This window comes from Siniperca chuatsi, linkage group LG17, assembly GCF_020085105.1.
Source record: "Siniperca chuatsi isolate FFG_IHB_CAS linkage group LG17, ASM2008510v1, whole genome shotgun sequence".
Taxonomy (NCBI): domain Eukaryota; kingdom Metazoa; phylum Chordata; class Actinopteri; order Centrarchiformes; family Sinipercidae; genus Siniperca; species Siniperca chuatsi.
In genome coordinates, this window is record NC_058058.1 from 25,060,762 (window position 1) to 25,087,104 (window position 26,343).

The 26,343-nt window shown below is 39.8% G+C and overlaps 1 protein-coding gene across 3 annotated transcripts in view; it reads right to left on the reverse strand.

The window, feature by feature from the left end:
• Positions 1-1,729: 1,729 nt before the first annotated feature.
• Positions 1,730-26,343, reverse strand: part of top2b (DNA topoisomerase II beta) — a 34,580-nt gene continuing 9,966 nt past the window's right edge. For 2 of the 3 annotated variants that reach the window (XM_044171213.1, XM_044171215.1), the window contains 30 exons: positions 24,969-25,181; positions 23,756-23,929; positions 23,551-23,652; positions 23,303-23,440; positions 23,063-23,201; positions 21,037-21,194; positions 19,357-19,482; positions 19,159-19,269; positions 18,233-18,338; positions 17,998-18,107; positions 17,193-17,285; positions 16,780-16,894; positions 16,444-16,565; positions 15,908-16,056; positions 15,454-15,685; positions 14,927-15,061; positions 14,511-14,711; positions 14,172-14,367; positions 13,979-14,070; positions 13,508-13,663; positions 13,193-13,276; positions 10,984-11,178; positions 10,775-10,901; positions 9,869-10,027; positions 7,839-8,055; positions 7,335-7,417; positions 5,127-5,222; positions 4,417-4,548; positions 4,222-4,307; positions 1,730-2,208 (listed from right to left, as the gene is read on the reverse strand). In XM_044171213.1, coding sequence (XP_044027148.1) covers positions 2,044-2,208; positions 4,222-4,307; positions 4,417-4,548; positions 5,127-5,222; positions 7,335-7,417; positions 7,839-8,055; positions 9,869-10,027; positions 10,775-10,901; positions 10,984-11,178; positions 13,193-13,276; positions 13,508-13,663; positions 13,979-14,070; positions 14,172-14,367; positions 14,511-14,711; positions 14,927-15,061; positions 15,454-15,685; positions 15,908-16,056; positions 16,444-16,565; positions 16,780-16,894; positions 17,193-17,285; positions 17,998-18,107; positions 18,233-18,338; positions 19,159-19,269; positions 19,357-19,482; positions 21,037-21,194; positions 23,063-23,201; positions 23,303-23,440; positions 23,551-23,652; positions 23,756-23,929; positions 24,969-25,181 — 4,212 coding nt within the window. In that variant the 3' untranslated portion in view covers positions 1,730-2,043. The remainder of the gene's footprint in view (positions 2,209-4,221; positions 4,308-4,416; positions 4,549-5,126; positions 5,223-7,334; positions 7,418-7,838; positions 8,056-9,868; positions 10,028-10,774; positions 10,902-10,983; positions 11,179-13,192; positions 13,277-13,507; positions 13,664-13,978; positions 14,071-14,171; positions 14,368-14,510; positions 14,712-14,926; positions 15,062-15,453; positions 15,686-15,907; positions 16,057-16,443; positions 16,566-16,779; positions 16,895-17,192; positions 17,286-17,997; positions 18,108-18,232; positions 18,339-19,158; positions 19,270-19,356; positions 19,483-21,036; positions 21,195-23,062; positions 23,202-23,302; positions 23,441-23,550; positions 23,653-23,755; positions 23,930-24,968; positions 25,182-26,343) is intronic. The other variant, XM_044171214.1, reaches the window with a different exon arrangement.

A 26,343-nucleotide genomic window follows, 5' to 3' on the forward strand; every position in this document is an offset into this window, starting at 1 on the left:
AGAAGCTACGAAAAAGCAACACTCTAATCCCACACAAGCAGTTAGTAAGGCGGTTGAACCTACCCTTTTTAGCATTTTAAGCTTTCGCGTGTCATTTAACACACACACACACAGCAGCAACACATAGTCAGGTGATCTTCATCGTCATAGTCAGGTGACCTTCATCATCATGGTAACAATGATAAACACGTGGTTAACGTTGTGAAACGGTCTCAATTTGATTAGGTTTAGGCGTTTAGACCGCCTCCCTACTTAGACTTTGTTGATCTCTATACTACGTCACCTGACATTTTTTTCTCTATGACATTTACATGTAAATGACACGCCGTCTCTGCACAATATAAGTCAGTGCAGATTAAATGGTGTGTAATTACATGCGAAAAGCAAAAAATGCATCGTGACATGCAAAATGACTGAAGACATTGCCGTGTTATACACCATTTGGTGATATCAGGCAGGATATTAGGGATCTGCTAAAAAGAGAGGCTTTATTTCTTTACTGCCAAGGAAAAGGTGCTGATTTTTGTTTTATTCAGGAAAGCCATGCTTGTTCAGAAGATCCTTTATTTTGGAAAAACCAATGGGGAAGTGATGTTTAGATCTATTTCGACCTCATCTTGAATGCCATCCTTCTACCTACCCTCGAGATCTTATATCAACAAAGACATGTAACTGACTCGGTGAGTGTTAGTCACTACCTATCCTGACAAGCACATTGGATAGACAGCTGATCTCATTCCTGTTGGCTATTCGTAGCTGGTGGGAAGATGGCCTCCCAGTTTTGCCTCTTTTGTCAGGTTATCATGGACCCCCGCGACAGCCATTGGGAATGCCCCCCTTGTCTGGTAGTGGCACATTTGATGGAGGACATAGAGAATCCATGCAGTGCTGCTGCGGTTCTCCCTCTAGCAAATTGGTGCACAGGGCTCAGCTGCTCAGTCTCCGCCTACCCTGTCAAGTGATGGCAGACATGGTTCCAGAGCACACTCTAGGAGGCACAGACGTGAGCAGGGGTACACCCAGCAGAAGATATTGGCAGCCATTCAGAGCCTCTCGAATTGACTGGGTCTGATTGAGGCGCAACGTCCTGTTTCAATTACCAGTTCCAGAGCCAGGCATGTCCTCTAGGGGTGTGCCATATCATATCGTTAACGATAATACCGGTGTAATTTTTAATATGATAAAAAAAATTCATATCGTGATAATGGCAACATTCCGACTTGTTGATGTAATGACGTACTGTTATGCACAGCAACAACAAGCATCGCTGAAAGCGAAAGTAACATTGCTACCGGCTCCACGGTGGAGGGGTTGGTTCCAAAAGGGGGAGCTACTTCAGTGGTGGAAGTGGTTTGGTTAGAAAAAATCAAGTAGTGTTTTCCACACATAGACAGGAATATTAACAGCGCCATCTGCGATCGATTAACTAGTGGACAATCTCCCCTCGCTCTACTCCTCGGGTTACCAGTTACCGTCTGTAACTGAAAAGTGCAACCAAAGAAGTCAAATCTTTTTTACATACCATTGGTTTACACTGAGATTGACGCCTCACCGACGTCTGCAGGAAATACATCATAATAAGGAACATAATGATTCCATTTCATGGGACCTCGAACTATACGTATCACCTCACTGTAACAGATATGTATGTATCATGTTATATCATTACATGACTTCTTCTATATGTAATATTGCTCAGTAATGAAAGAATCAGGCAAGCAAAACCATGGACATTTCATTGTTTACTTTCAACTTCATGTTCAAAAAGTTACATAGTATTTTAACAATTAAAATGTGCTAAAGCACAGCATTCTAAATTTCTAAAAGCCGCTTCAGACAAATACAGAACATTTCAATGAGCATAAAAAAAGAAACCTGTATTATGTATAATAAAAAGTGTAAAACACCTACACATTAAAAATCATTGAACATCACCATTAATGAAAATAAAATGAGACAGGAAATGTACAAAAGTCTGTGGGAACACAGAAGGAGGAAACTTCCATACAAGCAGAGTGTGGTTGAAAGTGACCAAAGGTTTCTTTAATCGAACATATCGTCGTCGTCGTCGTCTTCCTCGTTGTCTGAATCGGCAAAGTACTTCACCTCCTTCTTGGACCGGCCTGGTCGGTCACGGGACAGAGTGTTCATTGCACTCATGCTGTTGCTGTCATCATCTTCGTCATCAGATGGAGATTTCTGAGGCTTCTGCACAGGAACACAATAAAACACTTTATTATAGTTACCATTTAGGTTATTACTGCATTGAAACTAAAACAATAGGTTGTTATCTAAGAAACCTATGGCTGTGTATTGAACCTACATTTTTGCAGCGGTAGAGTAAGTATTCAGATTCTTTATTTAAGTAAAAACACCAATACTGCAATATAAAGATACTCATTTACAATCAAGTACTGCATTGAAAATGCCACAAGTAAACGTATTATCAGCGAAATGCACTTTAAGTATCAAACATAAAAGTATTCATAACGCAGAAAAATGGCCCACATGACTGTTATGTATTACATTATTAGGTTGTTATTACTGGTGCATTAATGTGTAAGCAGCATTTTACTGTTGTAGTTGAGGTGGAGCTAATTTTAAGTACTTTATAGTGTTGGGTTTCATCTATAACTGTGTATCATATTTTATAAGCTGATCATGTGTTTTTTATGGAAAATCTTAATCTAAAGAGTAAAAAGAGTTACAAAAAATTGTAGTAGTGATTCATAAAATATTTCCTTCTGAATTGTATTGGAGTAGAAGTATGAAGAAGGATAAAATAGAAATACTCAAGTAAATGTACATAATTACATTCCACCACTGCTTTTCTGGTGCTGGCCAAAATTTGTGTGAAGAACCGAGTATCAAAAGCCGTCAAGTATGGAAAGCTGCCACTGAGTATTTGATCAGATTTGTAATCTTGTTTATTCATTATTGGATCAGACAGTTGCTGATTTAAAATCTAATTTTAGTTTAAACTATTTTATCAAGCAAAGTCATTCTATGGCTGCTTGTGTTCAGACAAGAATTTACCTCAGAGAACTTTGATTTGTTTCATGAAATTACAGAAAGCGTTATGTAGAAAATATTTTCAAATATTTCTCAAAGTGAGATACCACTCCGTCTAAAAAACATTAGTTTGACATGCTGTCCTTCAGGCACCGTGGTCACTCTAGGTCTTGTCCCAGCATGTGTTGTACCGCTCCTTCACCCTCGGTTTAGCCGCAGTTGTGGCTTGAATAGTTCTTCTCAGCTCTCCGGAGGTAAAATGGCCTTCATTCGGCTCTTTCAATACTTTCACAAACTAATGGAAAATATACTTCGATGGGAGCCCTTTTTAAAAGGCAATAGTTTAGCCATTATATAATGCTAATTGTTGTTTCTGATGTCTGAGTTATTTCTCAACAATATTGGAAAATATTGGTTCTTAATAAAAGATTCTAGAATAATAGATTTAAAAAACATATACTAGTTTTTAATAATGATAAAAATAAACTGTATTGGGACTTTCCACGCACTTTTCCACTTCCTCCATTTCTTTAGTTCTTTATTTCGGCTGATAAAGTAGATGACTTTTGAAATTTCTATCTGGCTGCCAAAGACATACAGTATGTGTTGTCAAGTAGGGCTGGGCGATATAACGAATATATTCGATATACTTGAATATCAACTAATGTGCGATGTAGCAGATGACCATGTCATCATATTCGAGTTTTCAGTGTTTCTGCTGGTCGCCACTGAGGGGTAGCTACGTTACTTTTGTCAGCCATAAAGTGTGTAGATACGCTCAGGTTGCAGAATAATAGTGTGTAAAAAGAATTGTGTTTGCTAGAGAAGAAAATAAATAAAAAGTCCCTGTTTATGTAACGTTACTATGGCGTCTTCTACTCTTCACAGCAGAGTTGGTCCAGACTGTGAAAAGCTGCAAGTCACTGGCTGTATTTGAAACCGCCTGCTATACTAGCAGTGTGTACTGATTTGGCCAGAATGCAGCATGTAGTATGCAGCATGCAAACAAAAGCAAAATCTCCAGTATGCCAAAAATACTCGGATGTCGTACTGATTCGGAAAAAATCTCCAGTGTGCATCAGACCAGTCTGCCTTGCATACTGTGCCCCACAATGCAAAGCGCTGGTCACTGATGTTCACAGTAGCAGCTTAAATATTTGACATGTCAAACACCAACACTGCATCTAATAAACACAGGAAGATACTCACTCTGCCGGCAGGTTTTGCCATTTTTTTCATGGGACTGTAATCATCTTCAGAGCCAGAGCCCTTCCTCTTCCTCCCCCTGCCTTTACCTGCAAAAAGTTCCCCCAAACAAAAAGTGACCAAAACATTCACCCTCAGCAATGTGAGTTTTATTTATTTATTCATCTTTTGCAAGAAAAGGCAGAATGGGTGCTGTACCTTTAAGGGCTGGTGCTGGCTTCTTGGACCCCGTGTCAGAGTCAGAGTCCCAGATGGATTTATCTGGTTTCTTTGCTTTTGGTGCTGGTGGCTTCTTGGGTTTGGGAGCTGCTTCAGAGGACTTCTTAGCTGCTACAGGTCACACATAAAAACCTGACCATTAAATACTGCTTACACACAGTCAGTCACGTTGGAAGCCTTTTATAACCTCCACTTTGGACTATGTAATAACATCATGCTTTGATGAGTTACATCCACATTGTCTTTATAAAATACATATTAGACTTCATGAGCTCCATTCCAACTGTCACTGAATTCATGAACAAGTTCATAACCTTAATAAGCTACACTTAACTTGACAGTTCATGCACTATTATTACCTTATACCATATTATTATCATCAACCGGTAAACCCACTTTGTACTTCACACTTATTTTATTTTATACTTATACCCACCTGGTACTTAATTTATTTTCTGACCTGTATTGTATCTGTATTATATTTTTTTTTTGCTTAGTACTTCTATCCCTGTGTGCACTGACGTGACAGTGAGCTGCTGTAACAAAAGAGTTTCCCCTCGGGGATCAATAAAGGATTTCTGATTGTGATTCTGATTCTAATCTCTTAAAAATCATCCCCTCTCTTCTTTTATGGTGTTAGCTATGACGCTGCATTAGAGCTCCCGCAGGTGAACAGAGTGAGACATTACCTTTCTTTGCTGGCGATAGTTTGTCAAATGCAGAGCTGCTGGAGTAAGTAGAGAACACCGGGCCGTTGTCATCTTCACTGTCAGACTTGGACCCATCTACAAGACAAACACAGGCCAACGTTCACCTGCTGCACTTTCTGTACAGATCACTCCTGCATGTAGACACTTCTGACTGGTTTAATGTTTTGTAAAGCATATAATTCAAATTTGCACATTTCCTCCTGGCCCACGATGCTCTGCAGACTAAATGTAAACAGGAAGTGTTTCTTTAATATTGGGATGAAAGAAGAAAATCGACTTACATACTTGTTTTTTTTCCTATGCTACAGTTCATTTTCTTACGATTGTGTCTTCTGCACAAACAAACTAATCAGATGCTGTTGCTTTAATGAAACACTGAGAACTTAATACACTTCAGGATCTAACAGAACTAGAACAGAAATTTCTCAATTGGTTGCAGTGTTCAGTGCAAAAAAGGAGGCAGCCAGTAGCCAGTGTTGGCAGAAGTCAGTATTAGGCTTGGGCGGTGTCTGTTTTTTCATACCTTACACTTCACCGGCGTGTGCGGTATATGTGTAAAAACAAAACAAAAAGACTATGTAAATGCTGAGCTGCTGGTGACAGACGTCATTGTAGCATGTATGACACTGTCTAGCCTACAATGCTGTGTCTAATGTGCAATTAGCCTACTTAGTGCTGTACTGAATGTCTGTTAGATTGTTAACACAGGTGCTGCCTCCTTATACAAATATGTATAAGTATTTCATTAGATAAATATTGTGAATTTTGGAAATGATTACATCTATTTCTTTTCAATAAATTTTAACTTTTGGACTTTACAAGGCTCTGGAGTTATTGGAAATGTTTGGATCACACAAGTCGGAAACGATGCTACGCAGCCACCAGGGTTGGGCGATTGGACGAATATATCAGCGATGGGTTGTTTTTTGGGCGATTTTTGTCATTTTATTTAGCGAATTTAATGGTCTGCCTCCCAAGAACGAGTGAGAGCTGCTGCTCGACGGTTTCTAAATACCCTGGTATACTGTAATACCTTACCAAGCCTATACAGTATGCCAGCATACATCACTGTAAACTAATATGTCACTGATGTTAGCCAGAGTTAGAAGAGGGGTTTGTACCACACTGACAGCAACTCTGTCAACCTGCAGTTACATAACTGAATGAATATCCTAGGAGACAACGTACAGGCGTATATGGAGCAAAAAGTCTGGCTAGATCATTTGAAAATGTGTTTATGAGGACTTCTTTGTCTTACAAATCAAGAACATGTAACAAGTTGTCAGAAATATGTCATACCACCATTTTATCCCCTGACTGCTTTTATCAAAACATCTTTAGCCTCGTGGTACAGGATGTGGAAAGTAAAATCTGTTCTTTCTTACTTTTCCCCTTTTTTGGAAGTATATTTGTTTGAATTTAAGTTATTGTGACAGCTTGATCATGTAAATCAAGGAAAAAAAATACATAGACGATGATTCACAACCGTCTAATGTCTTTTGGATACCCTTTACAGATAAAGTAACCAGAGAAGGGAATGTCAGTTTTTGGCTGATCCAATGATTTAAATACCTGAATAATCAAGGTGCTTCATCACATTGATGCAAAAATCCTGTAAATCCAATACTGACATAAATCAGTTCTGCTCATTGATTCGCAATATTGTCCACAATGGCCTAAAGCAGCCAGAGGTATTAAAGGAATAGATACCACGGTATAAACGGTATTAGAGCAGCAACGATTCAATTAATCGATTAGACAATAAAAGAAAATTAATCGGCAACGATTTTGACAATCGATTCATTGTTTGAATAGTTTTTAAGAGAAAATGCCAAAATACTCTTGTATGATAATAATAAAATGGAAATATTTTCACGTTTTCTTTATCTTATAATAGTAAACTGGGTTTTAGACTGGAGGCTGGACAACATTTTGTGAAATTGCGACGGGCATTTTTCACAATTTTCTGGCATTTTACAGACCAAACGATTCATTTGGTAGATAATAATTGACTGATTAATCAATACTGAAATAATTGTTTGCTGCAGTCCTAATCAGTATAGAAAAATATGTCATGGTTGACAAACTTTTATCGTCATATAGAAATAATAATCATGTTGCAAAACCTTACATTGCAAAAATCTGTAAATAGGAGTGACTGCACACTAACGCTGGGCTTGTACTCACCACTGTCGATGCTTTTTTCAGAGAAGGCTGACTTGGATGAGAAGATGCTGGCTGTCTCTTTCTTTATAGCTGCAGGTGCAGACCTTCAGAGAAGCAGAAACAGCGCATTTAACATTTCTTTTCTATATATTTTTGCCTTTATTAGATAGCAGAGAGTAGAGAGATGAAAGGAAATGAGTGGAGAGAGAAGGACTGACGTGCAACATAGGTCCCTGGTTAGATTTGAATGTTTCTGACGTGATTACATGGTAAGCGTTTTAGACCTCGAGCACATAAATTCGATTAAATTCAATTCAATTTATTTATATAGCGCCAATTCATAACAGAAGTTATCTCATTGCACTTTTCCTATTGAGCAGGTCTGGACCGAACTCTTTATAATATAAAGATGTCCAAAAAGTACGGCTGCAAACTGCCACTGTCCCGTTCGACACTGCAACCACTCCTGCAAACATTCCATTTCAACATGTTCAGATGAGCTCCTGGCTGTGGTTCAAATCTTACTTGGGCTTTTGTCTGGGGGGAGAGTAGGAGTCTTTGTTGTCGTCGTCATCGTCGTCATCATTATGGTCGCTGTAGCGCTCCTCGGTCTTAGAGGAAGTGAAGTCATCTTTAAATGACCTCACTGGAGAAGAAGCCACATCATCGTCACCGTTCTCCTCTTCATCTGCCTCCTCCTCCTCCTCCTCGGAGAAGTCAAACGTGTATTTTGGCTTGGAAGCTGAAAGACAAGCGCAGTCTGTGTCAAACAACATTATCATAGCTGTGGATTCTGGTGCCTTGTACAATAATTATTCGTGTTGCGGCTGGGTTGCATCAGACTGCACCCTCAGACACTTGAAGCCGACGGAGGCTAATCAGACTGAGGAAACATAGACCTAGTTCACAAGTTATTTTTGGCCCCAGGCCACTCGAAGTTGACTGAAATGAAATGCTAACAGTCACTCTATAACCACCTACCTGATGCTGACGTGAAATTAATACTACTTTTATTTATTCAAATTCTTTGAAAATTCTGCTCTTGCTGATATAGTACAGTGAATATATCCAGTCCCTCTCCTTTAAAGGTGAAGTTCGTATTGTTTAATGGCTGCCTTTATACAACACACACATACCATATGTAGGTTGAAAGAGTTATTGGTCACTGTAATAATTTCTCCTGTCTAGGGCTGGGTGATATAAACTATACATATACTTATCAATATTAACAAGAGGCCGTGATAGGAAAATGAGAAACTTCAATATAATTTTGATAGGGTACGTTACTTGACAACGCACAAACAGCCAATCACTTCACAGATACGATGCTCTCGACAGTCCTTATAAGAGCCTACTTCCTGGTTCTAAAACATGCACAGCAGGGTTGGTTAAGTTAGCCAGACACACCACATGCTTTTTTGGAAGTTGGATATAAAGACAGATGAGTGCTCTTTCAGATGACACTTCAAGTGACGGCACAGCAATCTGCAGTTCAACAGTAAACCCACTGTTACCCACTTGATTAGTCTTATCAGTCTGTTGAACTTTAGACTGCATTTTGGCACAGCGAGGACTGTGGAATTTAATAAAACTAAGCAAAAGTAAAAACAATAAAATAACTATTAAAACAGAGCAGCACAATATAGATAAAGAACAAATATAATAAAGATATTAAGGATATGCATATATATCTTCATACACATTCACTTCACATATACACGTGCACACACAACATTGGTACATTATAAAAATGCCATCCTAAAAAAATACATTTTTAAATGCTTATTTAAAACATTGCAAGATGAAATAAGGACGCACAGCAAGCAACACGCTCAGTTGTAGCTGGAAGCCGTGGCAGCAAAGTGGCTCCCTACTGCAGCCCAGTTGAAATATATGTACAACACCAACCTGCAATCTATCTTTGTTGTTGTCAATAAATCCCATGGAAAGACCAAAAGCAACAATGTGTTAGTCTGTCTCTTAATACTTTCTGACTTCCCTGCCCTGTCTCAGCCGCAAGCTCATCAGTTCAAAAATGAAGAAATAAATCTTTAAAAAAACAGCTCACAAGCACGAGGAAATAGTGCATTTGTTGAAGACTATTTTCAGCGGCGGATTAATCCACATTTGTTGCTCTAGTGAGGACTTGGGGCAGCATGACGGTGTATGAGGGACTGAGTCACAATAAACTACAGTGTGTGTTCATGATAATGGAGGAACATGTCACCCAGTGCAACAGTGCGGCTCACTGATGTGTTTTTAATAGTTTTTGGACAACAATGGAGCTCTATGGCACAGAGGAATAAGATATATCAGGCTGTGGATAGGCCTGTCGCGATAATTACGTTATGGACTTATCTTACGATACGATGCAATGATACGATGATTTTTATTGATAAAAGGAATATCACCAGATTTACCCTTTAAGATTTAGACTAAAAAGTAGCTGCCAAAATTAACACTATTGTACATAAACTGGCCTGATGGTGGTGCTAGTGATGACAGTCAATATTCATACTTAATTTAATGATATTTGGCTGAGGGCCCAACTTTACCTGATGCCCTCTGGGACTTGTTCTCTCTGGGGATGATGGGTTGACTGTTCTCCAGGTCACTGTCTGACTTGGACTCGTCATCAGACCAGGGGTTTCTCTTCTTCACCTTCTTAACAGAGGCACCTTTGGGTCCTGGAGGTTTTCTCACTCTGGGAGCTCCTGCAACACAGTAAGCAAGATTACCAGACTGCTTGTTGACTGTCAGTATTCTCACTTAGGACTGAGGCGCTCCTGGTTGTTCAATAATGGATTACAGTTTTCTCACTACACTGCAAAGTATCAAAGAGGACCTGGGTTATAGCTACTTTTAAACCAGTCCAACACAGTATACCTAGGAGAAAGAACGCTTTATTATCTCTGGATAGTGGTAGTTGACATATATCTGTCTGTCTGTGCTGATAAATCATTTATCTACTGATACAGAAAGTCCAATTCCATCATTTCTTACAACCCTCTACCTCAATCTTCAAAAAGTTCCATCTCAAAAAGTGTGCAACTAAAGAACATTTTCCATTTTTCCATTTGGCCTTTTTAATTCAGTACTTTTACACCTCGACAGAAACAACAATTGCTAAATCATTGAAACTTCAGGTGAAAAACTAAAGGAAATTAATTTAACATGTTTGATGGTGTTGTGTTCTATCATTTATATGTCTGCTGCTTTGTACCACTAAGCGACACTGTCGTAAAGCAGATACTAGTTGAGACACTGTGTATGGAGAGCTAGAGAGTCAAGATAGCTACTACGGAATGTACGATACTATGCAACTATGCTACCGAGAACCATTGTTTTACTTTACATTTAGCCTGTTGAAGTAAACGGCACTTGTTAAACATTCTGGTGTTCTTTTATTCATCAGCCCACACTACAGATGGAATAGTTTAAGTTTTTAGTTTAGTACTGACCGGGCTCTTTCTTCTCTTTCTTGACACGTGGAGCCTTTGGTTTGGCCACAGAGTTTTCTCCTGTTCCTCCCTCACCGCCCAAACCATCATCATCAAACTCCAACTTCACTGCCGGATCTGCGTCACCCTGAGAGAAAAACACAACCTGTAACAATGCTGGATTCCTGATATCACTCTTCTCATTTCAGTATTACATCAGCAGTTGGTACCTTCTTCTTTTTCGTCAGTTTCTTGGCTGCATCAGATTTGATTGGCTGAGTTGGAGGCTCCACTCTGCGACCAAATGGTGAGGGCATGGTCTCCTCCAGGTTCAACTTCTTCACTTTAGGTTTGCCCACCTTCCCCTTCACCAGTTTGATGGCCTTTCCTAAACTCTGCTCCTCTCGCTCATGGGCCTCCAATTTCTGACAGACAAAACACAGCAATTCTAAAGTTACGTAACTTTCTAAATACAGTTAATTCACAAATAGAAGCCAGTACTGAAATAATGGGCCAGCACAAACAAATAAAAGCCAGTCGCTAATAAAGACCAGGTAAAAAACACTGAGGAAAGGTGGAATTACCTGCACATGGTTAATTCAGCATAATGTACATTTCCACAACATTATTTCCATCAGTACAACAGAGTCCCGTCGAACTCTACTGCTCTCTGTTTCTTTTTTTAAACAGGAATTTCATTCACTTATTTATTCCAATAATTTTCGAGCACTGTTAGGCTATGTCAATGACACTCAACACTTCCTGAAGACATTCAATGTTAAAAGTCATTAGTGCAGTAAGTGTTGTGTTTCACTGACAGTAGCTTAAAGGTATAGTTCAACATTTTGGGAAATACGCTGATTTGCTTTCTGGTGGAGATGACTGATATCAGTCTCATGTCTGTCCATTAAATATGAAGCTACAACCAGCCGCCAGTTAGCTAACTTAGCACAAACACCGGAAACAAGGGGAAACAGCGAGCCAGGCTCTGTCCATATTTGTGAGAAATTGTTACTGTTCAGTTTTTGTACGGAGTAAACAGACGAGAGACGAGAGATAACGTGTTAATTAATGCTTGCCGCTTCAGCTCGGCCTTTGACGCAGTGGACCACTATGTTGGCATCAGTGATGTGGCTCTGGATTGGTTCATCTCCTCTCTGTCCAACAGGTCCTTCCCTGTTATGCTTGGAGATGCCTCCTCCTCTCTTTTGTGGGGTCCCCCAGGGGTCTATTCTGGGTCCCCTCATATTTACTATATACATGCTACTCCTGGGGCAAATCATGCGTAGACATCATATCCTCACTGAAATTAAGAATTGGATGTCCAAAAGTGTCCTGCAGTTAAATGGCTCGAAAACAGAAATAGTTATAATTACCCCTTCTGGCCCCAGCACTAGCAGTATGAACAATCTCGTAACCTTGGTGTATTTTTGTTGTCTTTTGATGCTCAGGTGACTAAAGTGGTGCAGTCCTGCTTTGTCCAAGTGAGACATTTAACAAAGATCAGGTCATTCCTTTCATCTGCAGATCTAGAAAAGGTCATCCATGCTTTTATCTCCTCCAGACTAGATCATTGCAACGCACGTTCTTCTGGTATCAGCGTGAAACATCCAAAACTTAAACAAAACTCTGCTGCCAGGCTTATAACACATTCTAAGAGAAACAACCACATCACATCGACCCTTGCTGCACTTCACTGGTTACCAGTGAGTTTTAGAATTTATTTTAAGATTTTACGGCTCATTTTTAAAGCTTTGAATGGTCAGGCTCCTGCCTATATCTGGGATCTGGTAACTTAGTCCGTATGAGCCTGATCACTGCTTGAGATCCTCTGGCAGCGCCCTACTAATGGTTCCAAAATCTCGACTTATCACTAAAGGTGATCAGGCCTTTAATGCTATATAAAGGTGATATATAAATAAAATTATTATAATTATTATTAAGAGCTTTAGAGGTGCTTGTAGGTGGATTTTGTTACCTTTGGACAGAGCCAGGCTAGCTGTTTCCACCTGCTTCCAGTCCTTATGCTAAGCTAAGCTAACCAATGCCTGATATTTAACAGATAGAGTGCTCATGAGAGTGGTGTTGATCTTTGCCAGAAAGCGAATAAGCGTATTTCCCAAAATGTCGAGCTATTCCTTTAAAAAAAAAAAGTATATATATATATAGCAAAGTAGAAGCAACTGGAAACAATGGAGTGAATGAAAACAGTATTTCTGTTAGAGAGTGGTGAGTATGACATGAATCTGTTGTTTTGATGGAATTAGTGCTGTGGAAATTTGTTTTTGATATCAGACATAAATCAGTTATTAACAACTTTACAACAAAGTGACTGAAAGCACATCAACCCCTGAAGTAAACTATCAACTATCACTTTTCACAGCAGAGCAAGCTGTTGCATGCTGAGACAACAATAAATGGCTAAAACACAAAACTTACATCCAGCTCCTCAATGAACACTGCCAAGTCATCCTTCCACAGATCCTCTGGATATTTCCTCTGGAGATCATTCAGCTCTCCTTTCTGTACATCAGCACACATTCACTTTGTTGATCAACACATGTCAACTGCACAACTTAATACGCTACTACTACTACTACTACACAACTGAGCAAGGCACTGTTGGAGTTGGGTGTTTGGTTAACCCCTGAGATAAATGCAATCGCTACAATAACCATAAAGTCCTGACAGGCATGACGGGTGTCTACTGAGATGAAAATGAATGATGAGAAATAGAACAATGAATAATAATACCTTTTGGTCCCTCTGTTTGAGCAGCTCCTCCACCTTCTCTTTAGTCAGGCACCACAGAGGCATGTTGAGAATGTAGTTGAAGTTTGGCCCTGATGAGGAGCCAGAGTCCACAGAGGTGTCGCTCTCGTTTCCATCACGGTAATCTTCTTCCTGAGCCTGACAGAGAAAAACAAGAAACATCTTATCAAACAACAGACACTAACTCATGCTGCTTTCTACACCTTCTGCCATGATTAATGTGTATTTACTGACATGCTGTAATGTACAGTCCTAGGAGTGGTGCAACAGCAGCTCGCTCTTGTTTGTTCAGTTATAGCAAAGATTACTATAAACTTTTTGCCATTTGTTTCTATTGAAATACATAATAATTTATACTACTTATTATAGGCCTAACGAATTTTTACTTTTGGTCATGTTGTTGCTGTATGAATTTGTATGTGTAGATGTATGTCCAAGCCATTGTAACAGTACCTTTTCCTGAGCCTTGACCCAGGCAGCCACTGGATCAGACTCATAGCCTTTCTGGACCAGCATGCGGATCAGTTCACGCTTGGATTTGTTCTCTGTTAGGATAAAAAAAATATGGGTTGGAAAAGAAAACATATTCAACCACTCATTGTTACATAAGAATCTGATACTTTTCACTGATTTTCAGCATTCTTACCGATTGAAATTTTTCCTTCAATCTTCTCCAGTACAAAGCGAGCCTGGTTGGACAGTTTGGCAGCCTCGGCTCCCAGGCTGCCCAATGACCAGTCCTTCCTCAATTTGTAGTAGTGCAAGCGGAGCTCAAAGAACTCCCTGAGAATGTCTTGGACTGAATCGTACCTCTTTAGACAACCCATGTGGTCAAACAGCACCTGAGGATTAAGTGGTTTAAAAATCAGTTAACTGCACACCATTGACAACTTAAAGAAAATGTAGTAAATGCATGATTTTAAAATGGACAAACCAGGGAGGCCAAGCCATCCATATTTCAAGACAGAAGACAATTGCAGATTACCATGGAGTTGCAGGTAAGGCTGGACTGGAGCTTGAAGACTTTGTGAAGGCCGGCTGCCTCGGCCTGGGCCAGTTTCTCCTCAGACATGCGAACCACAAACTTGACTGTGGTATCTGTGTGGTATTCCTTATAATCATTGATGAGAGCTGGTGTTTTGTCACTGCCCTGCAGCATGGGCTCCAGCACAGACTCCTTATAGGCCTGCACACAAGAGGGAAGACACAGTTATTCACAATAATACATCTCACAATGCATATGCACCAAGATTTACCACACATGTTATTTTTATTGTTTTTTGTTGTATCCTATTGCTATCATTAAATATTCCAGATCTTCATATGCACACCAGGTAACTTCTATCTTAGGTGACAAAAATCCAATATAAGATATCCTAAAGAAAAGAGGATGAATTGTACCTGTGTCCATGTCCGAACAGGAAGCTCTGTGATCTCGATGGTGTTTCTGTCTATGACTGACACCTCTCCACTGACAAGGTACTGGTTCTGACCCAGTTCATGGATCAACCCTTTGAAGTTTTTGTAGCTGGGAAGCTGTTTGGGGACAAAAATTACAGAGGGAAAATAACTGAGAAAATGATCAAATTTTCACCTAAACAAACCAAATTTTAATGACCTAGACTTTGTCTGCAGCCTGCATCCACACTACAAGCAACGAGCCATGGAGGTCCACGAGCAATCGGGGAAGCCAAGCTGATCTGTGTACTGCTAACATGCTTGTCAGCCACAAAAATGTGGTCAGGGCTGCCAAAAAGTTTCCTTTGTTTTGTTTCGGGGTTAAGATATCATATCACATAAACTACCCACGGTCAATCAGAAAACAGGGACTCATCAATCAAGTGGCTTGAAGTGTGAACAACAGAAGTCAAACGGGCACAGACGAATGCTTTCTTTTTCATGCTCCGAGTCCAACTGTTAGTGTTTACCATTGGCAGGGGGTCCTGGTGGTTGAGCATGCGGTTGATGTTGTTGACGATCTCTCGGGGATCATAGTTGGGGATCTTACACGCCCAGCCTGTCCCGATTCCCTCGGCACCATTCACTAGCACCATTGGAATGATGGGAATATACCACTCAGGCTCCACCTTCTGATTGTCATCGTACAGGAACTTGAGCAGGTTGGAATCCACCGCTGGGAAGAGCAGCTTGGCAAGAGGACTGTGGGAAGTCAGTTATTATGAGTTATACGTATTCAAATTAATCTTGACTTTAGAGTTTGTATAAAGGTTTCAGACAATAAACTAATTCTGTGAAAAATACCACGGTTTGTCATAAAAAAAAGAAAGAAAAAGAAGAAGTCAAATTTAAAGAACATGAATATTGGTATCATCAACTGGCATAAACAAAATAATCCAACTATTATGTTCATAGTTGCTTTACCTGAGCATGGTGAAGATATAACGAGGGCTGGCAGCATCTTTGCCTCCATTGATGCGAGTACCAAACTGACCCAGTGGCTGCAGGATGTTCACGTTGTTACTGCCCACAAAGTTCTGGGCCAAGTTCACTATGGTCATCATGAGAGCTTGCTACAGGGACAAATGGGAAATGGGCGCTCAGTAATAGTGAATAGAATAGAGAATCACTGCAATAACTCGATATGCTAGCTCACAAAAGTAGGTAAAGTGAAAAATCTTAAGATTCAGTCATTTGTTATGAGGATGTAAAAAGACCAATAAACACACACTCCCATTTTAATATTAACATGCCAACCCCAAACTACTTCTTATACAGATAACACTGTTGTCAGAATAAATGTCTGTCATACAGCAAACATGACAAAGAAAAAGAAATCTAAAGCATGCCTGCTAAAATAGGAGCACAGGAGGGGGGGTCACACTACTCATCTTCCCCATTGTTATAATGACACTCCATACACTGTGTCACATGTCTTCAAGACATTGAGTTTACTGTACCTCTCCATGATGGTAGGCAGACATCTCTGCCACTGAACCGGCCAGCTGTGCTACCTTCACTTCCCTCTTGTCGTTCCTCTTCAAGCAGGTGAACAGCACCTTCCTCTGGCCTGGCTTTAAACCTGCAAACAATACATACATCCCATCATCAACACATCACCATTCTTCCAGAGTCAGAACAGATAGTGATGGATTTAATCATAATAGTTTTACAAAAGAATTACTTTTTGGGTTGGTGGTGTTAATGATTCTTTCACTATGACTTAAGGAAAAGGAAGATCCCTACAGAAAAGTAGTACACCAAACAGTTCTCAGATATGGAGTGAGTATACAAACCGTCAACCAAGGATGGAATGGATCTCTCATTGTCAGAGTTGGAGAACAGAATCAGCTCTTTGTTGATGAAGTCATTGTAGGAAAGGTGCCTGGCCTGAGTTCCATACAGGTATTGCTGGAAAAACCCCCAATAAAAATAAAAATTAATAAACATACTTCAATCAGTGGTATAATGCTTCATCAGAGTGGTTTTAGGTTAGTCTTAGCACAGGTATAAACCTGCTGAAAGTTTTCCAAGTCAACAAATCTATAATGATTGGTCTTTTAGGGACATTTCAGCAATGATCAAATTCCACCTAATCACATAGCTCGGTCCAAAGAATTCCCACAGTGGGAGGAGAACACATAAAAACCAAAACATCTTCACACACACACACACACACACACACACACACACACACAAAGCCACAAACCTCCGGCAGGCCGTGCATCCTCCTCTGGCGTCTGTCCTCCATGAAGTTAGTCAGCCACTCCTTCCTGTCATCGGTCTTCTTCTTACTGAAGGCCTGAAGCAAAACAACCACAACACTGCAGCTCAGCCTCCATTTACCGCATACTTTTTCATATGTTTTTTTTGTATGGACCATAATGTGTTTAGAGCAGAGTATCAAAGTACTAACTGCTTGCTAATATTCGTACACTTCTATACTTGTTTTTTAAAAAAAATAAATAAAAAAATCAGTTTCTGATTTAAATCATAATTTTGTTTTAAATATTTAATTTAAGCAAAGTTCTTGTACATATGCATGTGTTTGGCCAATATTTATATTTGATAACCTTTTCAAATCAAATCAAATGAAAAGCCAGTTTTTTGTTGAAAAGGTAAGGTAAGTATTGTTTTGCTACCAAATGTCATGTATAATATTGGCACTAAGCGAGGCTTGGTCAGGGGCACTGACAGGAGAATTAACCTAACGTACATGTTTTTGATGGTGGAAGGAAACACACGCCTTCTTGCTGTGAGGCGACAGTGCTAACCACTGAGCCACCATGCTGCCCGATAGAACCCCCTGTACAGTGTAATGCTATCCAATAGAATATCCCTGCAACAGATCTTGCCTTTAATTATGTCAGGGAGGAGCTGATTCAGTTCTACTAAATTTTCACTTTACACCGTACTTAATGGTGGTGTTTGACTGTGCATTATATTGGAAGGTGTTTTTCACAACTCCGCTCCACTAGAGATCTAACTGTACGTAACTGTAGCATTAAACTCACCAGAGTAATGGCAGCGTCGTCCTCTGCACCGCTGTATCTGAATGTGATGCGATGCTTCTCCATGTCAGAAAAGTATTCTTTTGCCTCTTTGCTTGTACTTGTACCCAAACCTGGAACATAAATTTTACATTTTTAAATCAAACACATTTTCAAACAACAGAAGGAACTTTAGAATTTATACAAATTTTCATTTGTAAAGTTTATACTGATATATTTAAATACTTGAGTAGCAAACCTTTGTAGTACTTTATGTGCCAGGTTTTATAGTTCTCTGTCTGTTTCTTCCACTCATCAAACTCTGGAATGCTGTAGAAGGCCAGCTCCTGCTTGTTCTTGGTCACCTGCAGACAACCAATTAACAGTGAGGTACAGCTTTACTTTATTGTGTTGAGTTTTCATCATGTCCACCAAATATTTCATGCAAATTGACATGTGATGCAAACAATCCCTTAAAAGAGCGCTCCACCGATTTAGCATTTCACTCCTATAACATCATCGGGCTCATGATGGACACTTTGGGGGGTTAAAAAAACCGATTCAGCAGAACCAGAGATAACATCTTTTTTATTCTTCTTCCTTGTCACACCCTGGCGCCTGCATTACCCACAATGCAACTCTGCCATCAACAGTTCCTCTGAGATTCAGTTGTGTTATGCTAGTAGCGGCTAAAGTAGCCTTGAGCCACTAGCCTCAAGCAGAGACGGATGAGGAGCGGGCTACCGAGGTCTGGTAAGCTCACTTCTTTCTAACTCCACACCCCCAGATTTTTCAGACCCAATCGACGCCGACTCAAGTGACATCACTTGAGGACATTTATCAGACTTGACACAGCTCCCTATGGAGACAAAAAAGGCCTTTTTCACTTATGCAGTAGTACTCCCCAACACCTGGAAACAGACTTTGATGTGTAAAATTGGTGGAGTCTTATTTTAAAAAGAGCAGTGCAGAGACACATAGCCCCTTTATCACCTGCTGCAGCTTCAAGTTGCTTCATCTGGATATTTGACAATTATGGGCAATTTTGTGTGTAACAGAAGGTCTGGTGCGCTTCAAATATGTCTCATATTAAGGAGTATTACCAGCACATTTTGCAGCTCAGTGCTGCTTGTTATCAGGTATATTGAGATGGTAATGTACTGTATGTGTGAGTCTCTCTCTTACTTTGACAATGGGTGTGATAAACTCCTCCAGGAATGTGTGTTTCAATAGGGATGGCCAGTTGTGGTGGAAGAAGTTGATAAGCAGACCTTTGATGTGGGAGCCATCTTGATCCTGGAACAAGACAATGCATGTTAGAACTACTGGTTGAACAGCCATTAATTATACGAAAGCTGCGTGAGTGGCCATGAGGCAGGTCACCTGATCTGTCATGATCATGATCCTGCCATAGCGCAGGCTCCTCAGTGACTCTGGGTCGTCGTAGCTCTTCTTGTATTGGAGGCCAACGATTTTGATAATGTTATTAATCTCAGCATTTTCCATGATCTGTTGACAAAAAAGGTCATGTCAGATGCAAGATTCATTAAGCAATATTTTTATATGAATTTTGAATCAATTGATTATGTGAAAGTGAAGGAGATTATTCCCACTGAGAATAAATCCCAGTCTACACAGATTTTGGCTGCAACTTCATCCTAGCTTTCATGACACCACCCTTCAATTTATTTAGCAGTGCATTTTGGGGCATTATGATCCTGAATAATGGGAACATTTCCTTATAATCCTTACCCAAAACACAAACATGCAACCACTGAGGCCTCAAGAACTCTAAATAACATTATAGATGGTAGAAAAGGTTTCAGTCGTAGTCATCTGGACACTGTTTTCAGAATCAAGACTGTTGATTTCTACTTTACTACTTTCTATGGAAGTAATAATATTTTGAGTTTATTTTGTAAATCTGAGAAAAACCTGTGTTGCAAATGAAACGTAGAAATTGGAATGTAAACAGTTAGCCAGTGATCTAGTATAATGCAATTTGATTGGCTGTTAGATTTAGTATGAAAGAAATAGAACCCTGCGAAACAGTCAGAAGCCACTGGACTCTGGAGCAACACAGTCTTTTGACCTACACGGAACTACACAGTTAATTTGTAAGAAAAGTAAAGGTCCTAAGTTTAAATTTTTTATGATTCGAGATTCATAATTAAACAGTCAAACGAAGAACTTTGGATTCGAGACTTTTATTCACTGACGTTTTGTGTTGAGTACAAAAGAACTTTGAAGTCCTAAGCTAGTGAGTTAGCTTGTTGCACTCACAAAGACGTTTCGGCTTCCATCCGGAAGTCATTCTCAATTGATCCGGATGGGTGCCAAAACGTCTTGATTCTGAAAACAGTGTCCAGATGACTACGACTGAAACCTTTTCTACGATAGACACACTCCTGGACGAATGAGGGACTACACCGTAACATTATAGATGTTTAACATTTGGCTACAGACAGTGTGGGGCATTGAGGGCAACCATGGCTTTCAACCAGTAAACAAACTAAGATGTGGGGAAAAGGGTGAACCACTCATCACACCATATTACATTTTCATTACTCAGGGTCCACATTTTATTCTCCTTCTACCTGGTTATGTGTCTTTCTGAACTGTACTCACACAGAAGCAGATTCCATATGGCAGCCCTGCATATATTCTAGCTTTGTGAAGCGACTGGGTCACAGAAGTGTCATTTTTGAAGCTGTGCTTGTGTGGCGTATAGCAACCTTTTCTGTTCAATTTGTCTGTGCCTGTTGGTGAGCTTTAACCTGTGACTCTGCTCAAACTGTTTGCTATGTCTGGAACTCTATAATCTGCCTCTTGCTTCCATGTTAGCTGACATATTGAAGTTGCCAGTTGTCAGAATTAAAGCTCAGACCCAATCATTCTAACAACTGTGTCTGTAAGAAAAGTTTAGTTACTACAATGTCTTAACAACAGCTTTTCCACATGGTGTTTCGTTTATTTTGTCCACAATCTGCAGGTTTGGTGGTCATTACTACTTTCTCCAACACATTTCTGTGGGAAAAATTTCACAATCATCCAGTCTTATACCTGCTTGTGTGTTGCCTCTCGCACATTTAGGATCTTTCCTCTCAGTGGGAACACTCCGAAGCGATCACGCCCAATGACTGCTAGTCCAGAGACAGCCAGAGACTTGGCTGAGTCTCCCTCAGTGAGGATGAGTGTGCATTCAGAGGAGTGTTTGCCACCTAGGACATGGATATATAAAAGATTAATAATTTAATCACTGTGTATCATTGTATAGTTTTCTGGATGGCTATGATGCAAAATTACAGTTAATTCTCAGAAAGTCTCACACAATAGGCCTTTTTCACAGCAGACATTTTGAGTTCATAGTAGGAAAAGCACAGGCGTTACTAATAACATTAGAGATGTCCCGATCCTAAGGATCGGTATCGGAGCCGATCCGGGCATATTTTCGTGGATTGGTATCGGCTAAAATATAGCATATCAAAATCGGATCCATTCTTTACTGTACTGTTTTTGTCTACCTCACCCGGCTAGTGCTGAAACGCTGCTCTCCTTTACGACAGCCTACAGTGCGAGCATTTCACTGCATATGTGGGTGATGAGCATGTGACAGTGCAAAATTATTCGGGCGCACCAGTGCAAGTCAGAATTCTCACTGTGGTTGGCAAAATAAACGGGTTCTCTCAGACTCTAACACTCATTTTCTCTTTAGCAGAGAGCAGGGTACAGAACATTCATGTTCATGGTTAATTGTGTAACTAACTCAATGACAGTACAAAATTAAACTTCTTTGTTTTATGGTTAAAGTGCTCTCTGCAGCAGGTGTCTGTACTCAGCCAAAGATCATTTGTAAGGGAAGAACCTCCACTCTGTTACACCACTGTACAAACGTGAGTAGACGAGTGTTTCTGTAGCTCCAACAACTCCAACAGAGTGATACGTCTTCTCTCTAGCAGATCACGCTACGTCAATTTCAGAAATCGCAATGTCCTAACTGAGCTTTCATTTATATCATATCAATAATTTAGGAGTATCAACTTGATAGTTTTGAACGAAGATCTTCAGTTTTTGGATCAAGTAGCTCGTGAAAAATAAGGTGTGCCAAATGCAGTAGTCTGCAGCTGTTGTTTTAATGTGCCAAATACATATTCAACCAAGACTGCATATCTTCTTCTGCTTTAAGTATCTGATCGGACTTGGTTTTGGCAGATACCCAATATTAAAGGATCGGGATAAAAAAAAAAACTCGATTGGGACATCCCTAAACATTAAAGATGGCTTCATTCTATTCAAGTGTCCTAATAAGCCATGACAGTGTGACAGCGAGCCAGCATGCACAATACCAGATACCCTGAAACTGAATCAGCTAAATAGAATTCAGCCATCATCACCACTTTGCTTCACCAAGTTTCTGTTGGAAAGGGAGGGCTTGAAGACTTGTAATGTAAAAACATAGGCACAAGAACTGTTGAATTTAACTGATAGCTTACCAAAAAACGGCAAAGTAGAATGACTGAAACGAATACGTGAATGAGAACAGTTTTCTGTTAAAAACAACAACTCAGAGCAACAGAGCAGTGAGTATGACATGACTCTGTTGTTGGAATTAGTGCTGTAAAAATACACATCATCCTGAATTTATCACGACAACATGTTAACATGAAAAAAGTTAGCATTAATAGCAACCAGAATCAAAAGAGCTATATGTCTTAATAAAATACGTTAAAATATTCTTAGAAATCATGGAAGACTAGAAATAAATGCCTGGTTCACTCTCCAGTTGAGGCAAATAGCTATTAGAGAAAAAATGTTATATTCAATATTCCATATTCAACTCACACAAGTGTCCATTAAGTCTATATCATGTACTGATTAAAGAAATACCCAAAATGTGCAAATAATGCACTCTTGAAACCTTGAAATGCCTTGTGAGCAATAATGTGCTCTGTAAACCTCTCTCACTTTTCTCACATCAATATTTATGATTTATTTTAAGAGGTAACAACCACAGCTCTGCCATCAGTGGTGGACATTCAGGGTAACACATTCTTTTACACATTAATAAATAATCACACTGTTAACAAACCTGCGTCATTGGCGTCGTCTAGCTTGGGGATCCCTTTGATCTTGCTGTGCTTCACAGATGAGCACTTCTTATTCAGCTGTATCTGAGCTTTGAACTTCACCCAGTTGAGTATACTCTCAACAATCCCACAGTTGGTTGCCTGTGGGTGACAAAGAGACGAAAGCCTTTCATGACTGATTCCCAGCAATTTTACAGGAGAAACCAAGTGAGGAGTTAAAAGCGAATGAGAAGTGTCCTTACAGCCCTGATAAACTTGTCTGACAGAAGGCACTTGGACCCAAAGTTCTTGGTCTGGAGAGTCATATTCTCCTTGGTCTGGGAGTCAAAGCTGGGGTTCTCGATCAGTGCGTTCACAAACACCCAGATGTGGTTTTTCACCTGAAGCACAAATGAGAGGAAAGTCGATCGGTTTTCAACACATGTCTGCAATGAAACCACCACAGTTGCCTTGAGTTAGAAATGTTGCATAAAATCATTCGTAACCCTACCTGGAAGGGTTTGACTGACACTCCTGCCTTGTTCTTCTTCTTCACCACTTCAATAAGTTTGGCCACTATCTGGTCCACCACATAGTCAATGTGTCTGCCACCCTGAAACATACACACCCTCAGTGTTAGAAACACATTTTTACTCTTTTCTTCCAAGTTTACTTATACCACCTCTACCAGTTTTCCATTGTTGATATTTAGATACCTTGGTAGTGGCGATGCTGTTAACAAAGCTGATTTGTTGGAATCCCTTCTCGCTCAGGGTGAGGCAAACCTCCCACCGCTCATTTACAGTCTCATTCACCACCTTCAGGGCCACACCCGTCTCGTCCAGTTTGTCTTTCACATACAGATCCACATAGCTGCGGAAACCATTAACCTTCAGTGACAGAAAGGAAAGATGCAAGTTAGGTTCAATAAGTAATATTCACCTTCGTAACACCTTTAAAAAAAAAAAAAAACAACAACTGCTAACTCACAACTGCTCTCAGGCCTGTCATAAGTCATGGACCATCGCTGCAGAAAATGTGTTATAAATTACTATAGATAATATTTATCATTTATTTAAACAATACATTTAAAAAAATAATTAACAATTCAATGACAACTGCCATTATATTAAATCTTGTCCAAGCAATTTCTGCCCATGTGAAATATGATGGTTTAACTCTCCAAGTTCAGCTGGTCAAAAGGTGTGCAGACCAAAACAAAAAGTCTCAAGGGTTGAACAATTGTCATGAAAAATGACATATACACAAGTATGCAGATCTGTGAATTTGCAACCACAGTTTAACTGGAAGGATGTTCAACTAAAAACACATTTTATGATGTGTTATGCATATTTAACTGGTAAGCCCCAAAGTGCAGCTTAAACTGACCTATACCTTTTCAAACTTTATATTCAGCTTTCTACTTCTGTGTTACTTTGAAATGTGTTTGTACTGATGGTAACTCTTCCATTGAGGCTTGTGAAGCTGAACTTCACAGTATCAACTATGTGAAGCACTCCACACAGTCTAAAGAAGGTAAGTACTGTACATCAAATGTTTCACATTGAAAACCTACCAGTATAGGTAAGTAAGGTAAGGATTTTAATGTGAAAACACAAGTAACTGAAGTGTTGTGTTTCACTGACAGTGGCTTAACAGCTAAAGACAAAACGGCAAAGTAGAACCAGCTGGAATTAACTAGCGAGTGGGAACAGTTTTTATGTTAAAAAGAGAAACTCAGAGCAACAGAGTAGTGAAAATTACATGACGTCTTACGCACAGGAATCTCTAAATCAGGTCTACACAACATAATGCAATTTGCTACTCATCATCAGAAGCTGTAAATTACAGAAAACCTAAAACCTGGTTAATAGCTAGTACAGTACAACAAAGAAAAAAATGCGCAATGAGATGGAGAAAGATACTTACAGGTAATTTTTTCCCGTTCAGCGTGACTTTAACCCCCCTGCAGGAGCCGGCTATATCATATGCTCTGCGGGTAAGAAGCGCTACAATATCCTTGTCCAGTTTCTCCATCTTGAACTTGGCCAGGTCTGGCTGGAAAGTCACGCAGGTGAAATCGTCCCCGTCAAAAAACTTGATCTTGGGGTCAGAAGTCTTGGTCATGTTGTTCTGCCACGTCTGAGGATGGTAAAACACATTGTAACATACACCCATATACACACACACACATCTATATACATATACACATATATATATATATACACACATACACATACACACATACATATGTGCACCTGTCTAATTTCGTTTTGATGCATATTGCACATTTTCTGTTAATCCAATAAACCTCATTTCACTACTGAAATATTACTGTGTCCTTCAGTTATTTGATAGATCAAAATGAAATTGCTGATCGAAACACCCAAATATTTATAAATGAAAATCATGGAAATTGTCAGGGGTTCCTAAACTTTTGCATACAACTGTATATATATATATATATACATATTGTTATGTTACAGCCTTATTCCAAAATGGATTAAATTCATTATTTTCCTCAAACTTCTACAAACATATATGACATAATGACAACTAAATTCTCTGGTCTGACGAAACAGATTGAACTCTTTGGCCTGAATGGCAAGCGTCATGTCTGGAGGAAACCAGGCACCGCTCATCACCTGGCCAATACCATCCCTACAGTGAAGCATGGTGGTGGTAGCATCATGCTGTGGGGATGTTTTTCAGTGGCAGGAACTGGGAGACTAGTCAGGATCGAGGGAAAGATGAATGCAGCAATGTACAGAGACATCCTTGATGAAAACCTGCTGCAGAGCGCTCTGAACCTCAGACTGGGGCGAAGGTTCATCTTCCAACAGGACAACGACCCTCAGCACACGCCCAAGATAACAAAGGAGTGGCTACGGGACTCTGTGAATGTCCTCGAGTGGCCCAGCCAGAGCCCAGGCTTGAACCCGATTGAACATCTCTGGAGAGATCTGAAAATGGCTGTGCACCAACGCTCCCCATCCAACCTGATGGAGCCTGAGAGCTCCTGCAAAGAAGACTGGGAGAAACTGCTCAAAAATAGGTGTGCCAAGCTTGTAGCATCATACTCAAAAAGCCTTGAGGCTGTAATTGGTGCCAAAGATGCTTCAACAAAGTATTGAGCAAAGGCTGTGAATACTTATGTACATGTGTTTTTTTGTTGTTGTTGTTATCTTTAATAAATGTGCAAAGATTTCAAACAAGCTTCTTTCACGTTGTCATTATGGGGTATTGTTTGTAGAATTTTGAGGAAAATAATGAATTTAATCCATTTTGGAATAAGGCTGTAACA